The sequence below is a fragment of the Temnothorax americanus genome, unplaced genomic scaffold, assembly GCF_048541705.1.
Source record: "Temnothorax americanus isolate GAGA-0224 unplaced genomic scaffold, ASM4854170v1 Scaffold7, whole genome shotgun sequence".
In the NCBI taxonomy this organism is placed as follows: Eukaryota; Metazoa; Arthropoda; class Insecta; order Hymenoptera; family Formicidae; genus Temnothorax; species Temnothorax americanus.
In genome coordinates this window covers 6,515,437-6,535,032 of record NW_027509792.1, presented here as the reverse complement: position 1 = coordinate 6,535,032, position 19,596 = coordinate 6,515,437, and the positions used below count along the sequence as shown (strand labels likewise).

The 19,596-nt window shown below is 42.3% G+C and overlaps 3 protein-coding genes across 9 annotated transcripts; 2 read left to right on the top strand and 1 right to left on the bottom strand.

Annotated features, from left to right (window-relative positions):
• Positions 1 to 1,746: 1,746 nt before the first annotated feature.
• On the top strand, positions 1,747 to 5,270 carry LOC143906178 (uncharacterized). The gene is made up of 3 exons (XM_077422050.1): positions 1,747 to 2,970; positions 3,196 to 3,657; positions 3,737 to 5,270. The coding sequence occupies exons 1-3, from the start codon at positions 2,665 to 2,667 to the stop codon at positions 3,854 to 3,856; spliced, it is 888 nt and encodes a 295-aa protein (XP_077278176.1). The 5' UTR covers positions 1,747 to 2,664; the 3' UTR covers positions 3,857 to 5,270.
• Positions 5,271 to 5,540: 270 nt separating this feature from the next.
• Ari-1 (E3 ubiquitin-protein ligase ariadne-1) lies at positions 5,541 to 12,078 on the bottom strand. 5 transcript variants are annotated; one of them, XM_077422041.1, is made up of 8 exons: positions 11,941 to 12,078; positions 9,839 to 10,216; positions 9,565 to 9,744; positions 9,418 to 9,480; positions 9,109 to 9,324; positions 8,476 to 9,033; positions 8,160 to 8,386; positions 5,541 to 8,067 (listed from the first exon to the last, which is right to left on the bottom strand). In XM_077422041.1, exons 2-8 carry the CDS (start codon positions 10,046 to 10,048, stop codon positions 7,986 to 7,988), a joined length of 1,536 nt encoding a protein of 511 aa, XP_077278167.1. In that variant the 5' UTR covers positions 10,049 to 10,216; positions 11,941 to 12,078; the 3' UTR covers positions 5,541 to 7,985. The 5 variants fall into 5 exon arrangements, with proteins under 5 accessions (XP_077278167.1, XP_077278166.1, XP_077278164.1 ...); XM_077422040.1 differs by lacking the exon at positions 11,941 to 12,078 and adding an exon at positions 11,640 to 11,769; XM_077422038.1 differs by lacking the exon at positions 11,941 to 12,078 and adding an exon at positions 11,298 to 11,436.
• Positions 12,068 to 19,383, top strand: Aduk (unc-51 like kinase 3 homolog Aduk). 3 transcript variants are annotated; one of them, XM_077422044.1, is made up of 10 exons: positions 12,068 to 12,883; positions 13,616 to 13,752; positions 14,022 to 14,091; positions 15,445 to 15,596; positions 15,767 to 15,981; positions 16,110 to 16,336; positions 17,000 to 17,261; positions 17,369 to 17,569; positions 18,126 to 18,310; positions 19,130 to 19,383. In XM_077422044.1, the coding sequence occupies exons 4-10, from the start codon at positions 15,571 to 15,573 to the stop codon at positions 19,232 to 19,234; spliced, it is 1,221 nt and encodes a 406-aa protein (XP_077278170.1). In that variant the 5' UTR covers positions 12,068 to 12,883; positions 13,616 to 13,752; positions 14,022 to 14,091; positions 15,445 to 15,570; the 3' UTR covers positions 19,235 to 19,383. The 3 variants fall into 3 exon arrangements, with proteins under 3 accessions (XP_077278170.1, XP_077278172.1, XP_077278169.1); XM_077422046.1 differs by lacking the exon at positions 13,616 to 13,752; XM_077422043.1 differs by lacking the exons at positions 13,616 to 13,752; positions 14,022 to 14,091.
• Positions 19,384 to 19,596: the final 213 nt, after the last annotated feature.

Genomic DNA, 19,596 nt, shown 5'->3' with positions numbered 1-19,596 from the left:
CACACATCCGGTCGATCTGTACTCCAGCAACTTTCCTACTTCATTCATGGACGCATTCAGTGGCCTTTGAAGGTTGCACCGCGGTATAAGGAGTGGTGGGCACGGGTCTCTCCGCGCGGCACGGCGCGCGGCATGGCGCGCGGTGAAGCGGGCGCAGGGACGTAATTAGGGGGGAAACTTCGCGGGAGAGGAGTACTGCCAACGACATGCATATGTGAGCGCGTATATGTGAGAAACCCGTACGCAGACACCTTCGTCGTACGCGGAATTCAGCGTTCACGGGCCGAACAGCCCCGCACACGTTCGCGGGAACTTTCCCATTTGATGCAACCACGTGAAAAAAAAAAAAAAAGATACAGACGAGAAAGAAAGGTATACTGGCCGAGCGGGGCTCGCTGCGCGAGCCAACGGAACGCTGGCTCCGCGCATTCTCTTTACCGATTCATTGATAACCCCGACACGGGTGCGCGCTCACCTGGTTACGTCACTGCCCGGCGCGGACGACCGGCTGACGACGCGGACCAGTTTCAGCATAAGCTTTTCGTGGAAATGTTACCGCGCTCGCGGTTACATTCACCGAATATGTCCCGCGTCGTCTCATTGCGCGTATCGCGTAGGGATGCGCCTTGGCTTGCGCATGCGGAATATATGAAAATGAATACATATATGTGCATGACACATATGGAAGAGGTATAAAAACCACAGTGGTGTAAGTCGAATTTTTAAAAATATTTTCTCGTGTGCATAGATGCAATTTATATATTGTACCAGATTGCATCTATGCACACGAGAAAATATTTTTAAAAATTCGACTGTGGTCTTTGCTTCTATATAATACCGATTTGAATCCAATTCGAACGCAAGAGTCGCTTCGTTATCGATACTCGAATATCTTCAATTCGCTTCCGATTCGAGGGACGACTCGGGGGAACAATTATCTAGCTATAGCTTCGTTGTGGACGATTTTGTTACTCGCAGGGTCCACGGTAACCGCGGCCGAGACTTTCACCGTTTCTCCGCGCCGCTCCGGCGAATAATGCATCTCTCGCGATATACGAGCATACGTGCGAGCGCGCGAGCGCGATCCTCTAAGGAATTCAGGAGGGAGAGAGGGGCGCGCGGAAAAGCTGAATGAATACAAATTTCTCGACGGCCGGTTGCGCAAGCGACCGGTGACTCGAAGCGAAGGAGATAGGAGATACCGAACCGACGCTCTCCAAGCCTGCAGCTCGCGAGCGAATGCGATCCCCAGGATCGGCGTTCGCTCCGACATTTCGAGCAACAAAGAATCTCGCCATTCATTCGAAGCTCTCTCTCTCTCTCTCTCTCTCTCTCTCTCTCTCGAAATAACTCTCGGCCGAAGTAATAATCGCGCACCGAGATGCCGCTCGAACAAACTCTCGGCGGTTCCGTCGAAAATTCCATTCCTTCGCACACAAGCGCACCGCGCGCGGATAGAGCCGCACGCACGTGCATGCGTGAGAAAGAACGCGCACGCCAGAAAGGGCCTGGAGCTGTCGGCGAGCGCCCCGGCGAAGGAGGAACCGAGACGCCATGGGCGCGCGGCGGCCGCGTGTGTATGCACACGGTGCACGTGTCGGAGCGGCCCGGTGGTGGGGCGGAAACGTGAATGATCCATAGAGAGTCGCTGCGCTTGTGTGCGATGGTGTAGCGCGCCGCGCCGCGCCGCGCTCGCGAGAGTGCCGTCGGCGGCGATCGCCCGGCGCTGCTCCGCGCTCACGCGCCACGGGCTCTCAACTCTCTCGACTGGCCCCCGCGCGCTCGACAAGCGCGAGGAGCCTGACGCGTTAACGTGGGGCGCGGTAATCGATGTAACGTCCTTCAATCACAACACGCGCATACGCAAAATCGTTGTTATACACGTTTCTCGAGCAGGCTATCAGAGACATCGGGTCGAGCGTCGTCGCGAACGGAACAAGTAGACCTTCCGTTCGGCGAGTCGGCTTCCCCGGCTCGATCGTTAACGCTGAGAAACGCTGAGCCATGTCATACAGTACTCGGCAATCGGCATTTTATGCGGCGCGGTGGGGTAGAGTCTCGAGATAAGCGGTAGTGGTAGTGATGTGAAACATTCGTGGGTCGGGGGGCTGGTTGGCAACGTCGGTAGGCAGGCAAGGCAGGCAAGAAGACAGGCAAGCAGGCCAGGCCGAGGGAGCGGTACGGTACAAGTTGGGTGCGAGACGCGGAGCAAGAGCGGGAGGAAACGGCACGGCGCGGCGCGGTTTCGGCTTCTCAGCATCGGCTTCGGCTTCGGAAATGGCCGCGGGAAAGTAGAGAGCGGAGCGTTTCGTCGCCGGGGCTGGCAGGCTGGTCGCTGGTCGGTTGGGTTGGTTCGGTCGGTCGGTCCGTCCGTCGCTCGGTTGGCCGGGTTGAATCGGGTCGTCGGTCGTCGGTCGTGGTCAAAGTTTTTTCGGAGCACCGCGCGCTCGTTCATCCGGCCGCACCATCAGGGGCGCGCGATCGATTCCCACGGCGTCGGACGATCTCGGAGAAGACCAGCGTGAGATGTGAGAGCCGACGGCGTCACCCGGGAGACCTGAGGAGAGACGTTGGGAAAACGGAAACGACCTCGACGCGGAACGGGACGGAGAGCAGAAACTCTCGCTCGGTCCGGCCACGGCGAAGAAGAAGAAGAAGAAGAGGATGGCCGGCGACGACGGGACGACGACGAACAATGAGATCCTCGACGCGGAGGGTGGGGAGGAGGGACAGGGTACGTCAGCGCTAGGGGAACTGCATTCCAGAGTGGGCGGCATTCTGGAATGCGATCCCCCCGGTAACAGGAATTCGTCGAACGAGCGAGTCGCTGCCGCCGCCGCCGCCGCCGCTGATGCTGCCACTGCCACCGCCACCGCCGTCGCCGTTGCTGTTGCTGACAACGAGGACGGTGTCTGCCGATATGCGGTCGGCGCTGCTAACCGCGCTATGTCTTTCTTCGAGATGTGCCAGGTATCGTACATCGGCGGTGTAACGGCTTGTCGGTCAACTCGCGCCGGTCCGATTGTCAATGTCCGCGATCGTTGAAATCGGTTGAAACTCCACTCGCGAACGTGCGAAAAGCTTCGTACCGGACTTCCGCTTATAATTTCGTGTTTCACGACGTGACTTTTGCGACGATCGCGAGAAAAGGAAAATCCGGATCAGTGTTTCATTAAGAGTGTCTTATCCTTTTAGATTCGACTCCAGTATCTGTTCCCGCAACTGGGTCCACCCCCGCGTTACAATATCCACGACGACTCCATAGAATCGACCGCGGAGATCCTGGCCAACGACGTGATACGGTACTTGCTGAAGGAGGATATCTATCTTATATCCCAGGATCCGGTCTCCCGCAGCATGAGGCACAATGTATATCAAATGCTCAACAAGCACAGCATTCTCTTCACGAGTATGGTAAATCGTTTGAACGTCGTCCCGGACACCGCTTATGAAACATTCATGGGGGTCGCCAACGAGCTGTTCCTACACGGCGTTATCACATGGGCCAGGATTGTCTGCTTGTACGCCTTCATGGGCAGATTGGCTTTGTGGGCCAGGGACAGAAGAATGCACAGTCTTAAAAAGAAATTGCCGTTGTACGTCTCTAGATACGTTGGTGAAAACATAACGCACTTCATCAAGGGCTATGGCGGATGGGTAAGTGCGCGCGATCGTTAATTATTGTTAAAAATGTTTCGTACGAGAGATACACAAACCTAGCGTTGCCGTTTTGCAGGAACAATTGTGCGTCGAGTACCCCGTGGCCGAAGAAGTCAGCGGCGCGGTTTGGCGGAGTCTGTTAATGACGGGCGCCACTCTCGGTTTGATCGCCACGATCTTATCGGTGACTTCTTGATGGAACCTCAAGACGGGATCGTGCGACTTGAGTACGTTTTGTTCGAGAAGCCTTCGCGTACTTACGTTCTACGGGAACACTCTCGAAAGAGATGCGTACCAATTTTTATAAACGTACGCACGACGTTGTTAACGTTTCACCCACGGACATCGGAACGATTCGATCCAAACGGAGCGCTTGCTACGTCTATACGAGAAACATGGAAAATTAACAAAAGATACATCAACGCGTTGACGCACATAATTTTCATATCAATGTCACTCGGCTTAGAGGATCATCCTACTTTTTATATAACTCCAGCGAGCATACATAGCATGGGCGACAGACAATGACGCTAGTTTCCTATTTACCTTATAACGGACTAGTGAAATTAGTAGACAGACTATCTTATTTAATTCTACAAGAATAGACATTTTATATTAAAGTAATTCCTAATAATAATACTCAAAATTGAAGAAATTCTTAGAAATTTACGGAACAAGAAACGAGAATCTCGAAATTATGTTGAATTTAGGTAGACGCAATCTATTTATTTATAATTTATTTTAGGTAGAGAATATATTAAATAATAAATTTTTTTCGAGTATCTTTGGGTCGCATAAAAAACCGATCGCAACCACACATTTTTAAACTTTAAGGCATATATGTAATACCGACGAAAAAAACGATGGCTACGAAGCTATACCGTCATGTATATTCAAATAATGGCTACTTTTTTATATGTTGATATATTCTATTACACTTGCAAAAATTTTATAAGCATATTCAGAATAAATACTTTTATAAAATAACGATCGTTCTCCTGTAATCATTACTGAAACAAGAGAGAGATTTGAAAAAAATACCTACTACAAAGATATAATTATCGATCAGTTTTCGCAATTCCACAGAAAATTTGATTTCTTATTTGTCGATTCCCATTTAGTATTAAAATACATGTAGGTATGCATTATTCGTGTTTGCTACAAAATTAATAATTTCTCATGTACATTATCGCGTATCAATGGAAATTTACAGGGTAGAGCACAAGTTACCGTTATGAAAATTTAAACTACAAATAAAAACCGCTCATAAAATAATATAAAGACTTATTTACAATGGTACAAGTACTTTTGTTTTCTGGGAAGACATCGAGTCAACATCGTTAGAGCATCTTTAAATGTATCATAAATTATAAGCGATAAGTATCAATATACTGTTGCGTATCGTGATAAAGGGGATCAGTCTTAATCACTACGAAAATACCATAAGCGACGTACTTTTGATGTATACGTTTGCAAATAATCAAAAATACTAACTTCATATAAAATAACGTTATCCATTCCTACTTGCAGTGAACACAATCCTCCTAACCGTATATATGTAATCTAAAACATTAATTAATGAAGAATAATAAAAAGATATTGACATTTGACATTCCATTCATATTAATAGCTTGAAAGTAAGAAATTCTTTTCTGTAGAATGTGTTAGGATGTGGTACAAATTAACGTTTTCGAATATCATAAGTAGCAACATTTGCATGCGGACAGTTTTGTTTAAAATAACACACCTATTTTAAAAGAGGCTACGTTGTATGTCAGAACTGCGGCTTATCGAGCCTTTTGTACGAATGTACGAATGCGGAAAACGATCTAAACTATAAACCTTTTTGTACACGATAAGTATATTGTATAATAGGGTGCTCTGGGATAATAACTTGCCTCTCTTTATTTCTTATAACCAAAGAGGAGGATACATTTCTGCCAAGGAAGTATATTAACTGTCGTTTTCAGCGTCGAAATCTCGTACATATTTTCATATCCATGAGACTACTGAGATCTAATTTCACTTAAGATTTACAGTGTATGTATGTATATATGTGGATGGATGTATGTATATGTATATATATATATATATATATATATATATATATATATATATATACATATATAGTATTTACAATATATATTTATAATTATATACGTTAACAAAAGGCAACACCGAACAATGATTAGAAATCTATCCCTAAGGGTCTCGTAAAGATGATGATGGATGATAATGTACGTATTGGTTTATAGCTACAAAAGTAAAGTCACGATTCTTTCTATATATTACAGTTCACTAGTAAAATAGTTTATTTTATTATCGTATAAGTTTTACCGTTGAAATACTCATAAATACTAAATATGAATGGATAATGAAATCCTTGACACAATATAGTTTGCAATTTATTTCAACTAAAAACCAATGCCTTATGGTGCTTTTTCAGATATGTCTGATAGTTTGACAGCTAAACATGTTAATTTCATATATGCACACATTATTTTTTAACGAATACAAAGACTTGACCTAGAATGCAAATTTGGATCATATACAAGAAATTTTGAATATTTACGAGTTTTTTTATTTTTATACAAGATCATCAAGTTCTTTAATACACCGTTACAGTTTACGAATTGAGTGTGAATATAGATTATAAAATCACAAACTAGAGGGCGAAATCTTGGCGAGTATATCTAACAATTTTCTTATATCTAATCAAATTTTGCGACTGTACAGAAAACAACTGCGTTTCAACTTTTATTTCAGATCCTAATGTGCATAATAGCAAGAATCAACAATTTCGGTTTAATAAATTTTCAAAATTCTCTACTTTGCTATTATCGATATTACTATATTTAATTGTATGTATTATGCATTTGTGTTGTGTGGATATATATACTATATTAACTGTACAAACGGAAAACTCATTTCGTCTGCCACTTTATTTATTATTGACAATTATAAGTGATTATTATATTTGTAGTCAACCTTTAATTAGTTAGCTAATTAAGCATATCGTCAGCGTTATGCAAATGAATATCAATCAGATCGAATAAAAGAAATAAGAAACAATGATAAAAAAATAGAATGACAGAAAGACAAGATAATAGATATTTTCAACTAATTTGAAAAACAGCTGAATAAAATTGATATAGAATTATTTTCATGTACTTGCCACATACAAATAAAAGTATTTAAAAAGATATATTATTGTGCATGTGTGAACAAAACATGTTAGATATGAATTTTTTACTATAATATATCTATGTTTAAAATTGAGACACAATACGACAAATGCAAGAAAAAATATCGTATGCAATTTACAACATATTCAAAATATTAATTTACGAAAAGGAGAAGAATGGTAACGATATGAATATTTTCTTTGCAAGTTGACAATTGTAGTGTGTTCTACTTTTACATGCAGAGATGGAATATGGTAATATGTGAAGGATATCACAAACTTGGCCCCCTTTAATCTGCACAATGTCAGTATGAGCAACTAACCGACATTTTATATAAATTTATCTGTAAAAAAAAAGATAAAATATACATGGGAAAAAAATGATATTCCATTTTCGCGATATTGAAAAAGATTAGTATATCTAGCTTTCTTGAAACAGTACACACAAGGATAAAAAAAGCTCAACTGTTAAATATAAATACATAGCACTGACGATACGCATGTAGATAATTTAGCGTTTCTTAAACATTGGCAGTTGTAGCCTGGACGTATTGTGGTCCAAAATAGGGTAAAACAATTGGGATGATCCATTTGAATTGTACCTGCCTTATTTTAAACAGCTGTTCTTAAAATTAAGGGGAAGAAAATAAGTCCTCGGGAAAAGCTTTCAATTCGACTAACGTCGTTAAAACATGATAATTAAAATAGTAAATTTTTGCCAAGTCATTTTACATCGCAACATGCTAATTGTAAGTACGTTGCGAATAATGACACATATCTTGCTCGTCTTAATGAATATAACTTTTCTTAAGATTTAGCTAAAACAATGGGGCATTTCCATTAAGAATCAAGAATCTACAATGATGATATAACACACAGCAAGCGCAAATCAAAATATTGTCCAATCTTGTTAGTGATCGGAATTGAATTTTAATAATTTGAGTTCAGTATTAATCATAAACGACATTATACGTGTTGCCACAGAGCATATTATGTATAAAGTGCATATAACACGTTTATCACTTTGTGACATGCTACATTTTTGTCTCTCGTTAACTCTTTCTTGGTTTATCACAGCTGGGGCAGAGGTGGGAAGGAAGAGGACTTGTGTCACCCCGAGAAATGAAACTAGCGAACTCCTCTATTCCTTGTAATCCCACCATTCCTTCTCATATCCTTCATGAACATGTTCTAAAAGCACTTTTCTCCGACTATCGCAGTATCTTTAAAAGCAAAAAATGTAACGTTATTTTAAAACATAAACATAACACAAGCAAGATATTTAATTTTTCTAATAATAATGCATAATCCTTACCTATATTTATCCTGAACCTTTTGCTTAATGTCTGCAAGATTTTCGCTCGTGATATCCCTTTCAAGATATTCAGAGAGGCATTCCGTAGCACTCTCCAAATCCTTTTGGTTATCCTCAAAAATCACAGACTGATTGTTCTTTTTCACGTAATAAGCGAAAACGTAAGTGTACATGAGAGTCTGTCTACAGGAACACAAAATGTCAACTGCTTTCTTTAAAAATTGTACCTGAAAAATATTGAAAAATAATAACAATGGTACATAAATTTGTATCCAATAAACTTGAGAAAATTAATTTGTAATAATTATCACCGTACCTCGATCCACGACATATTATGTTGCTGCATTTCTTCCATTTTCTCCTTCACGCTGGCATACAATTTACTTTCAAACTTTAGTGATTGCATGTGATTCATATATCTATTGCAATAAAATAAATATCTTTGTAAAGCTGATCTGGATTTTTCTTGCGCGTCCCTTGCCACTTTTGCTTCCTCCTCATCATAACGGTTACAATTGTACCAGCTAGAACCATGAGGCTCCCAAGGACCAAGACATACCCAACAAAATTCAGTTTTGCAATTCTGATTCTTGCAAACCATATGATTACATCCGCCATCTTTTTCGATCGTAACATTACACTTAGGGCACTCCTTCGTATTGGCAGCGATCCAGTTTGACGTTTCGGAATCGTCGTCACACTTTTTGATCCACTTACGGAGCAAATGACACTTTACAGGATCGTGCCAGTTTTCGCCACAGTGGAAACAGAAGGTATGTCCACATTTGCAAGTAACTGGTCTTGCTTCTACGTACTGCACCTTAATAGCATTGTTGCAATCGGGGGAAGGACACCATCTCAGTAACCTATTGCACTATACGAGGAAAAGAAATGTAACAAACACTTGCGACACATCCGATAAATTAAATTACTTTAATCAAATATTTACTTCGACAAAGCTATTGGTGATTAAGTGTTGATATTTTAATTTAACTTTGGAATCCTTGACAAGTCGCATAACGCTGGCGTCGTCGACTAAAATGTCACAAGCGTGAGCAGCACACGCTATTGTTTGTCCAACTCCTTCTTCCATGATTTTGGTTGTCAAATATTCTCCCCAGCACCCGGTGCAGAAACGATGCCCACATTCCAGACCAGTCATCATCTAATGGTGTTGTTATAGGTTCATTTCTTTAATATATTCCACTTCTATATATTACTACTCTTTAAAGAAATTTGATAGATAAAACAGACTCACTGAGGATGGCAAGGTCATAAAACAGATTCCACATTCCTCTGTTCCATTTGTCGGTCTTTTCGGCTGTTTAACACAACACATGTAATATATAATTCTTGCGCTAACTCGTCAATAACGAAATACGGTTAAAATAATTTGTACACGTACATTTACCAAAGAACTTTGAGAGGATCGATTCCTGCTTATCAGAGGACCCTTTCTGAACGGATTAATGACGCGTGCCTCGGCAAACAACTTTTCTTGATCACCATCGTAAAATCGTTCCATCAGTTTTTCTTTATCCCATTTAAAATGATTTAATAAAATACGTGTGGTGGTAGCCGGTATCTGTAGATTAACACGTGCGTGTATATATATATAACATATCTCCCTATAGTTTATCTCGAGAAACTACATCCTACTGATAAGTTACGAGGCTTACTTCAACAACAGTATTGACTTCCTTTATGGAGTCAACCATGTCCTGTACGATCTCTTCTGTGGAAAGCACTTCGAATGGATACTCGTCGACGTCGGTGGCACGCTCCCGTGGATTACCGGACTCGATTTCCATAGCGAAATCAACGTCGTCGCCACTCGACTCGTTGCCGGAGTCGACGTCGTCGTAAAGCGTTTCCTCCTCCGAATCCATCGTGTGTGGGTGTGCGTTGAATCAACAAACCTCTAAAGGGTTCTACACTGGCGCTTCTCTTTCCTCTCTCGGGCGGCAAGTTTTCCCACGCGCGATCAGATCGCACCAGCACGAGCAGCTTGCAGGAACGTTGATTCGCGCCGCGTTCACTCCGCTCAACGCTTCGTCCTGGATATGATTTTATACGTTAATACAAAATATGTGCAGAATATCGACAATCGCATCGGGGATTTAATGCATTTTAACGCGCGTTCGGCGGATTTACAAATTTACTCCGGAACTCGGATCTTTTCGGAGAGACACGAGGGGACGCGGGTGGTTCGCGTTACCGAGGGACTCGAGGGACGCGCACCTGCTGCGAGAAAACGGCTTATGTTTCCGTACGTGACGTCATCGTTCCTCGATGCTGCCCGAATAAAGCATCCGGAGCGACGGACGGTCTTCCGACGGGCACAGAGGCGCGCGATCCTGAGACGCGTCGCGATACCGATCGCCGCGTGGCGTGTCCGATCCTCTCGGCGGCGCGCGCGGAGGCTCCCGGAGAATTCGCCGAGGTTTCCGTTTACGGGGAGAGAAAAGGGAACAAAGTCAGCTGCCAAAACATCCGAGATGAACTCCGGCGGCGGGCGCGGCGAACGGCTAATCCCACGGCGGAGCGAAGACGTTCGCGCTCGGTCGGCCGATTGCGACGATCCCCCTCCTGGCTCGGGCGGACGCGGACGATGCGATTGACGGCGCCGAGCTGGGCCGAGCGACGCGCCAACGCCGCGTGCACGCGCGAGAATGACGCTCTCGCGTCCGTCGAGGTCGACCTCGGCGCGAAATTATCGGCGGGATCACGCGGCTATGCCGAGGCTGAACGAAAACGCGCGCCTAAATGCGGACGCGCCTCGGAGGAGTCGACTTCGATTTTGCATACGATATAAATATACGCGCGAAGGACGAGCCTGATGCGTACGCACGTGTGTGCGTATGTACGTGCGAATGTGCGCGCGCTCGCGCGCGTGTCGCAACTCGGATCTCGGAGATTCGCTAATTAGCACACGCGCGCGCGTTTATAATAAGGCGCTGGACGAGACACGTTAGTTCAAGGGCAATCGATTACCACTCGGAGAGACGAGAAGACGAGAGACTCGCGGCGAGACTGGCGGCGCGGGCGTCCCGTTGCAAACCGACTCGATAAAATTTCACGCGTCACGCGTCACTCCGGCCGCGCGGGAGGATGATAAACAAACCGGAGGGCACGTACGGTTGATGTGACGCCGCCGTTTATCTATCCCCGTCGTTGAGGCTGCGTTATATCCACGATGGACGGGGATCGCGTGCTCGATTTTTTTTTGTCGGGCAACCTCGTGTCGGGGTCGGTATATAGCTTTCCAACGCGTTTCGAGATGGACGATGGACGCGCGGGGAAGCACGAGACTCGGAGAACGTCGCACACTCGCGAGTTACACCACCGTACACTGGCCACCGAGGCTTTAACGAGGTCGGGTCGCGTGCAGCGGGCGTTTGTCCTCGCCCATCGCGACGGCCGCCGCGTTGTTGCGAGCGACAAAGAGGTTTTGTGGGTGCGCGATCACGGAGAACGCACCGTTTGCCATGAAAGGAAGCGACAGACAGAAAGAACGAAACGAGGAGCAAGGGATGCCGGATGGCTAGAGAGTTAAAGAAAGAGAGAGAGAGAGAGAGAGGTGATCTCGAACGAGTCTATAGCCCGAGCACTGCTGCCACGTCTGCGACGACGCGCGACATCGACTATCGAGTCCCTCGACGATCGAACGACGAGCGTGGCCACCGCTCTCCGTCGTCGACGTAGGGCCGTGACGCGGTGGCCGCGAGCCGTGAGGTCGCACCCGAAATTTCGCGAAACAATAAACAATCCTGCGGGTTACCGGGTGTCGGCGCGCGAGCGATTCGACGAACGGCCGCGAACTGACTCGGAATCGGAAACCGAAATCCGAAACGAAACTCTGAAGACCCGCGACGAATCCGTGACGCTAGCCGAGTCGCACCGAGAGTGATTCAGTGATTCGTCCCACCGCCGCGAAGTGAGCCACGCTCGCGCGCCGTATCGCGCGCACAGCGCACAGCTGACGGACGCGCAGGACCGTTCCGCGCGTACGTTCAGTACGTACGCGCGACGCGCGGGACGTGCCGCGTGCCGCATTGTTTACAACGGGCAGACACCTAAATCGCGAATATCGCGATACGGCTCCGACCTAACCAGGCCGCTGCGTCTCGTGCTCTTTCTCTCTCTTCTCTCTCGGCAGAGACGCGACGATTTTTTGCGGCACGCTGACGTCGAATCGCGTCAAAAATCGGAGTCGTCTCGATCGCAGTCACTTACGCATGAATCGCTTTAAGCACTTTATTATATTTTTATGCCGAAAAATCACACTCGATATATGCACCGAAATAAAAAATAAAACTGTCTCGTTAATCCTATATGTGCTCCGCAATAAATGTCACATTTTGTATAATTAAAAAGAAAAGCGCCGTGAAAAAAACTGCGCAAGTTTCCTTAACCTAGATAAAAAATCTCACCTATCTTCTCTCCAATCCACTTTCTCGACAGCGATATCAATTTATTCGTCGTTGATAAATTTCTGCCGATTACGCCTATGTGCGAGGAAACGTGCGCACGAGCGACGAGCGACGTTAAAAGTATCGTATCATCGTGTCCACCGTCCACCCTTGCGACGTTTCGCCGCGAATGCCACGTTGAATTAGCGTATTTCCGTTGGAAAAATGAGTCTACCTAACGTGAGAGACTATTGCATGCTGGAAAAGATCGGCACCGGAAGCTACGCGACCGTGTACAAGGCATTCAAGAAGGTAAGTACGTGCGGGGATTCTCGGGGGTTTTTTCTCTCCCGTTCGAAAAGATTCCAGGTTAGGTTTGTTCGACCGCCCCGAACCACCTATCAGGCATCGATCGTTTATTTGTCACAAAAGGAGACACGAGACACGAGCGCTCGCTCACGCGTTAAATTATACGTAGTGTTTTCTCTCACGCTTCTTCTCTTCCTCCCCCGCTGCCCCCCCCCATACACTCGCCCGAGGGTAAATACGCGTTATCGCCGGAAACTCGATAGCGTTTACATCGCGCTCGTGTGCAGGGTCGGACCTGCTTTCTCTCGTGCCCTCAACTTTAATCCGGAAATAGACACCGGATATTTTTACGTAAACGATCATTTGTGAGATAAACTTTATATTCCAGTTAAAAGTTATTAATTACATATCGTATATTATTGGTTGTTCTATATAATTTAGCAGTATTTGAGGATATTATGATTTCTAAAAATTTAAGATATTAATTAATAAAACGCTTTTATATATATGTATATTAAATTTTTTTTCGATGGGATTGCATATTTGAACGTTTTTAAAGGTTTGTAAAGAATAGTTATTAACACTAAAACTACTAAGGAAGTAAAATGACTTGACATTTTTTTATTACTTATTTTTTAAACATTTTAATTTCTAAAACTTTCCCTAACTTTTATTGAAATATACAGATAATCAATTTTATAAATTTATATTTTTTATCTTTCTCTCTTTTTTTAGATTTCTATATAGATACCTAGATATACCCGGATCATTAAAAAAATGTATATACACAAATATACATTTGTTTTTCTTGAATATCGTGTCTTTTCGGAAACGAGTCATTTTTATCCCTTCGGCAGAAATGCAAATGCAATGTAAAGCTATAATAAGTATATATATTTAGCGAACGAACAGCGAACGCAAACGTTCGGACACTCGCGTTTTTGCTCCTAGGTCGGTTCTTTTTTCTTTCGATTGCACCAAATACTAGAATTCGACTAGATTCGGTGTTTGCTGCATGTAGCAATTGGAAATTTTTTATTACGTCTGTTGAATAATGACAACGAACGTTTACGTTTGCTGTTCGTTCGGTGTTCGTTCGCTAAGTGTTATTACCCAGCTTAACACATGTGTTATATTGCAGAGTCGGATTTGCTTTTCCTTGAGCCCTCAACTTTAATCCGGAAATAGCCACCTGATATTTTCACGTAAACGTAAATGATTATCTGAGATCATTTTTACATCCTACATAATACATTTACATAACACATGTGCAATATAATAAAAAAAAATTACATTGTTGAGCAGGAAATTGTAACTTGCATGCAAGTTGCATGTTACTTGGTGTTTGTTGCGATAATTATTATTTCGAATTTATAACATAAACTCTTATCACGCTTTATTAACTTTTATAACGTAAACGATTACAATGGTAATAAATAAAAATTCGCCAGTAAATAAATAAAAATAATAAAATCCGAAATTAAGCGATCCAACTGGCCAGTTCACATTTATTGTAACTCACAACGTTTCAACCACAATCTGATCCTTCTCAAGTGAGATATTATAATTTATTACGCAACATTAGACATCATGCGTCACCAGACGTTGTATATGTAGTTAGGATACAACGTCTGGCGACGCATGATGTCTAATGTTGCGTAATAAATTATAATATTTCACTTGAGAAGGATCAGATTATGGTTGAAACGTTGTGAGTTAGAATAAATGTGAACTGGCCAGAGTTGGGTCGCAATCCTTCGTTGGTAACGTCTTTTTCGGCACATGTAACTGGTAACGTCGGGTCGCTCGTTTGCGACGCCTAAAAAATACTTTAAAGTGTTCTAAAGAAATTTGAAAAAATTTATGTTAAGTTATTAACTATCCTACTTTAAGGATCAATCGCGATATTGCCGATTTTTTCATTTGTTTAAACAATATATTTATATAAATAATTTCGAAGTAAACGATTAACTAAGGCGATTTCTACACTCCAGCAAGTTTCAATAAATTGGTTACAAAATATACAGGTCATAAACTCTTTCTATTATGCAGGTTGAATCGCAGAATAAAAAGTATATAAATATGGATGCCAGTCGATAAAAAGAACTACTCTGTGACATGAGTTTTATTTTTTCGACGCTGGGAAAATTACTCCAGTGGGTCTATTCTGTAACTTTTAACAGTTTCGTTATCGTTGTATTACCGTTATATTACCGAGCTTTTTTATCATATATAATATCTGCCCAACGCCAACGAAACTGTCGTTAAGAGTTACGGAATAGACTCACAGGTGATTATTCTCGGATTAAGATAAATGAGGGTAAAATCCCACTCGAAAACTAGATCTAAGTAGCCAGTCCACGGCATCTCGCAGATGCCAGATTCGTTTCCGAAAAAAAGTCTTTTCAGTAGAAATAAATATATAGCGAAACACATTTCTGATTTCATCGAGAGAAAGAACTACGCGACTTTTCTGTAGAGATTCTACGCTAGATTCGAAACGCGCTCCAAATTGCGAAGTTTTCTCAAAGTTTATCAACGTTCTTTGTAATAATCGTTCTCAGGACGGGAGCCGAGAGGTAGTCGCTGTTAAGTGCGTGGACAAAGGTTCGCTCTCGAAATCGGCGGTCGACAATCTCGTGACGGAGATCAAGCTGTTGAACGTCCTCAAGCACGAGCATATCGTGGAGATGAAAGATTTTTTCTGGGACGAAGGGTTCGTTGAGATTTTATAATATATACTATACTGTAACGTTATCTCGCTAAGCGTGAATGAGCGAATTAGAATAATCGCCGACGACTGATCTGATAAGAAATCACTTTCGATCGACGTATATATCTCTTCTCTTGAGAAACCAAAAATGCATACGTACATATGCACAACAGGCACATATACATCGTCATGGAGTACTGCGACGGCGGAGACTTGTCGAGCTTCATAAAGAAAAAGCACAAGCTGCCCGAAAGCACGTGTCGCAGATTTCTGCAGCAGCTCGCGTTAGCGTTGAGATATCTGCGCGATTACAATGTCTGCCACATGGATCTCAAACCGCAGAATTTGCTGTTGATGAGGAAACCGCAACTAGCGCTCAAAGTTGGAGGTTGGTAACCGACGCGTCTCATTTTCCGCCCTCTTCCTTTTTTCGAGGTGACTTCGCGGTTCTCGCGTGCCTTGACCGAGCTATCGCTCTCTGATGGCGAATCACGATTCATCTCCGCGCCGTTTCAGATTTCGGTTTCGCGCAGTATCTCTCCAATTCGGAGCACAAATTCACGATACGCGGCTCGCCTCTTTACATGGCACCCGAAATGCTGTTGAAGCACAAGTACGACGCTCGCGTCGATCTGTGGAGCGTCGGGGTGATCATGTACGAGTGCCTTTTCGGAAAAGCTCCCTACTCCAGCAGTAGCTTTCAGGAACTAGCAGAAAAGATCAAGGAGACTCGGCCAATAGAGGTGATTCCGTGTCGTTATGATTTGTTTTACTTACGTTCTGTAAATGGACCCGGCCTAACTTTAGAGGGGTATTCTGAAAGGGTTTGAACTATTGAATGGTCGTAAAAAGAGATATCTTTCCGGAATTTTTTGCGCATTAGGGAAACGAGAAGAGCGAGTAACGTTAAACTTTGCATGTTCTTTTAGCCTTATTTTAAGAATTTATATTGTCTTTTAAGTAACAAAAACGCTCTTCTTTTTTAAGTTATATCCTGGTCACTTAGAAACTCACAAGAAAACACGCAAACCAGGAAACATAAAGAAAAAGTTTTTGTTTCTTAAAAAAAAGGGAATATATTTTTAAAATAAAACTAAAAAAACATGAAAAGTCTACAAAAAAATTTTTGAAATATATTTCTTTTACGACCTTTCAAACCAGAATACCGCCTTAAAAAATTTCGACATAACTTCAGCAATTCTTTTTATTATAAATACACGAATCATATTAAGTTTCACGATTTTTTGCGAGTACTTAATGTTATGACTGTCGCGAGATAAATAATTCATTGACATGCAAAGATCGTTAACTCGGTGACGTATAATATTACGCATGGCACTTTAATTCGCATTCGAGTTCAAACGTGATCATGAATCACTTATAAATATTAGTATTATTCGCCGTAGATGCCGAAGGCGGCTCATGTGTCAGCGACGTGTAAAGATTTGCTTATGGCTCTGCTGAAGCATAATCCTGCCGATCGTATAACGTTCGATGAATTTTTCGCGCACGACTTTCTGGACTTGGAGCACGCGCCCACGAAAGAAAATTACGATAAGGCAGTCGCGTTGGTGCACAAAGCGATTGAAATGGATACCGAGAAGAATGCAAAAGAGGCATTTTATCTTTACTGCGAAGCGCTCAGATATTTCATCCCGATTTTGACAAGTAAGATCGTTTTGTAAATTTCTTTAAACGGTCAGATATATGTCTGGATTTAGATTTCTCGAATCTCTCTATGAATGTTTTATTATAATTATGTATCATTCAATTAGACGAAAGTGATCTAAAACGAAAGGAGGTGTTACGTCATCGCGTGAACGATTACATAAGGAGAGCAGAAACGCTTAAAGTGGCGTTTATAGATGAAAATAATGAAAAGCGTCCGGCGCCCGAAATTAAAGGAAATGTTACAGCCCTGCAAAGGATACCATCTTTAGAGAAAAGCAGCTCGGCATTCACGTACAACGAACTACGTTTGTATCGTGTCGAAATTTCTAGAATAAAATGCTTACCTCAAATAAAGTGTTACATAATCGCTTTTTATCATCTACGTCCCCCGGTGGAGAAATGTCTCAGAATTTTTCCTACTGTTAATCAGAATTTCTATAAAAATTTTTAGACTTTCTCAGAATGTTCAGAATTTTTTCGATTTTTTTATTGGAACGTTTTTCAGAAAAACTCAAACAAAATAAGAATAAAATATATCAGATTTTTCCCGCCAACATATCTGTAGAAATCTGAATAAATATGAAAAAATCTGTAAAATATTTATCAGAAATTTTCATACATATGATCCATATGATATGGATATTTAAATGCTCCGAAAATTATCATCCAATTATTTCTGTGAAAGTATCTGAAAAATTTTATATATTTTTTCAGAATTTTTCACAAGTCCCCCAATTCTTACAAAATTTCTGACGAAATATGAGAAATTTTTTCACCAGATAAGCTAAGGACATTTAAAATAATAAGCCGAGAAGCGCCAACTTATAGATAAAACGTAACACACTCTTTGTTTATTGATAGGAATTCTTAGCAAAAGTACCACGAGCATGGTGGACGCGCTTGAAATAGGAGAAGCTGCTGAGCAATATCTCGCTGAGGGCAGCTATGCTCTGGCTCTAGAAAAATTTCAGTCCTGTCTAAGTGTACTTGTGCCTTTGTTGGGTAAGGAACCGATAGGCCGAAGAAGAGATTTGCTGCATAAGCAGGTGATTGGACGAATCAGAATATATTACGCTAAAGTGTGAACTCATTTCCAAAGTCTCTCTCTTCGGGTGTTTTTCTGCGAATTTTAACGAAAATAAACGTATAGAAAATAAAATAAATTATTAATATAAATGGATCGCGTACTGAAAAATATGTCTAATGTATGCCAAGAGACTTTTGCAATGATTCGATGCACTAATAAACAATTGTAATTATTTTTTAATCTACGGATAATTGCGTCGGACAAGTCGACTTCGTCGAAGGGGAAGTTTGCTGCGCAATTGCTTAAAATGGTTTTACGCCGCTGTCCCTTCAAGGATATCTTCTTGTATACTTTCACAACTCAAATAGCCTGAACGAATAGCATAATAAGAATAGTATTGTACAAACGTGTAAAAATAGTATTGTACAAAAGGCTCGAGAGAAAAGCTCCCTGGAAAGCGTGTATTAATCAGACGGTGTGATAGATTCGTGAATATGTGTATTGTGAAAATAAGACGGAAGCATGAGCAGTAATTTACCCTGAGAATATCGCACAGTTTGAACGTTCGGCACACGTTACCCGAGGCGCCTGCACGAGAGGCGATCACTCGTGAGGCGCCTATATACTAAAAGCATATTTACCGAAGGGTGTTAAACTGCCATTACGTTATTATTTTGTCATTTATAAATTAAACTAAAGTACGATCAATGTTTATTGAAATTTTTACACGAGCATTCTAAGGATATTTTGATTTTTATATTGTTTTGTTGATCTTTCGAATCGATATATAGTGCGTGTTTGCAACAAAAATTCATAGCTCTCTGTTTTCAATTAATAGGTACAGATTTGGATGAAGGAAGCCGAAAGTACCAAGGGACTCTTGGCTACAAAGGATATAGACTCCTTGCAACGACCGTCCGACGAGCAATGTATATTACAATAATTAATGACTATATACAATTGGTGGCGTAGAATAATTATTTTGGCTGTCGATAGCACTTTGCACCATTGTACAAACTTTGCCATTCGTCACTCTGTATATCATGCATCATTTAATCAGTCAGCTAATAAATAATTTTATATTTGTTATAATATGAAGATTAATTATTACGGCCAATTAATTTAAGATATCAATAGTTCGGTTGCAAATAATAGTTCTTTCAACAATAAGGATCAATTAAAAGATCAATATTTTCCACAAACAAAGATGGACGACGATAAGCGATCGAAGCGACGTTTCCAGACGTTTCCCTCAGTTTCCCTTGCGGCAGACGAGGGCGCCTGCGTCGCGTATCGGCTTTACGA

What these genes read in the sequence shown, in the direction of transcription:
- LOC143906178 (XM_077422050.1), top strand. Translation starts at nt 2,665, where the DNA reads ATGGCCGGCGACGACGGGACGACGACGAACAATGAGATCCTCGACGCG. An exon ending in CTTTCTTCGAGATGTGCCAG is followed by an intron (nt 2,971 to 3,195) that starts GTATCGTACATC and finishes TTATCCTTTTAG; the next exon opens with ATTCGACTCCAGTATCTGTT. An exon ending in TCAAGGGCTATGGCGGATGG is followed by an intron (nt 3,658 to 3,736) that starts GTAAGTGCGCGC and finishes GCCGTTTTGCAG; the next exon opens with GAACAATTGTGCGTCGAGTA.
- Ari-1 (XM_077422041.1), bottom strand. Translation starts at nt 10,048, where the DNA reads ATGGATTCGGAGGAGGAAACGCTTTACGACGACGTCGACTCCGGCAAC. An exon ending in CTCAAAGTTCTTTGGTAAAT is followed by an intron (nt 9,481 to 9,564) that starts GTACGTGTACAA and finishes TGTGTTAAACAG; the next exon opens with CCGAAAAGACCGACAAATGG. An exon ending in ATAATATGTCGTGGATCGAG is followed by an intron (nt 8,387 to 8,475) that starts GTACGGTGATAA and finishes AATATTTTTCAG; the next exon opens with GTACAATTTTTAAAGAAAGC.
- Aduk (XM_077422043.1), top strand. Translation starts at nt 12,797, where the DNA reads ATGAGTCTACCTAACGTGAGAGACTATTGCATGCTGGAAAAGATCGGC. An exon ending in GATTTTTTCTGGGACGAAGG is followed by an intron (nt 15,597 to 15,766) that starts GTTCGTTGAGAT and finishes TATGCACAACAG; the next exon opens with GCACATATACATCGTCATGG. An exon ending in AGGAGACTCGGCCAATAGAG is followed by an intron (nt 16,337 to 16,999) that starts GTGATTCCGTGT and finishes TATTCGCCGTAG; the next exon opens with ATGCCGAAGGCGGCTCATGT.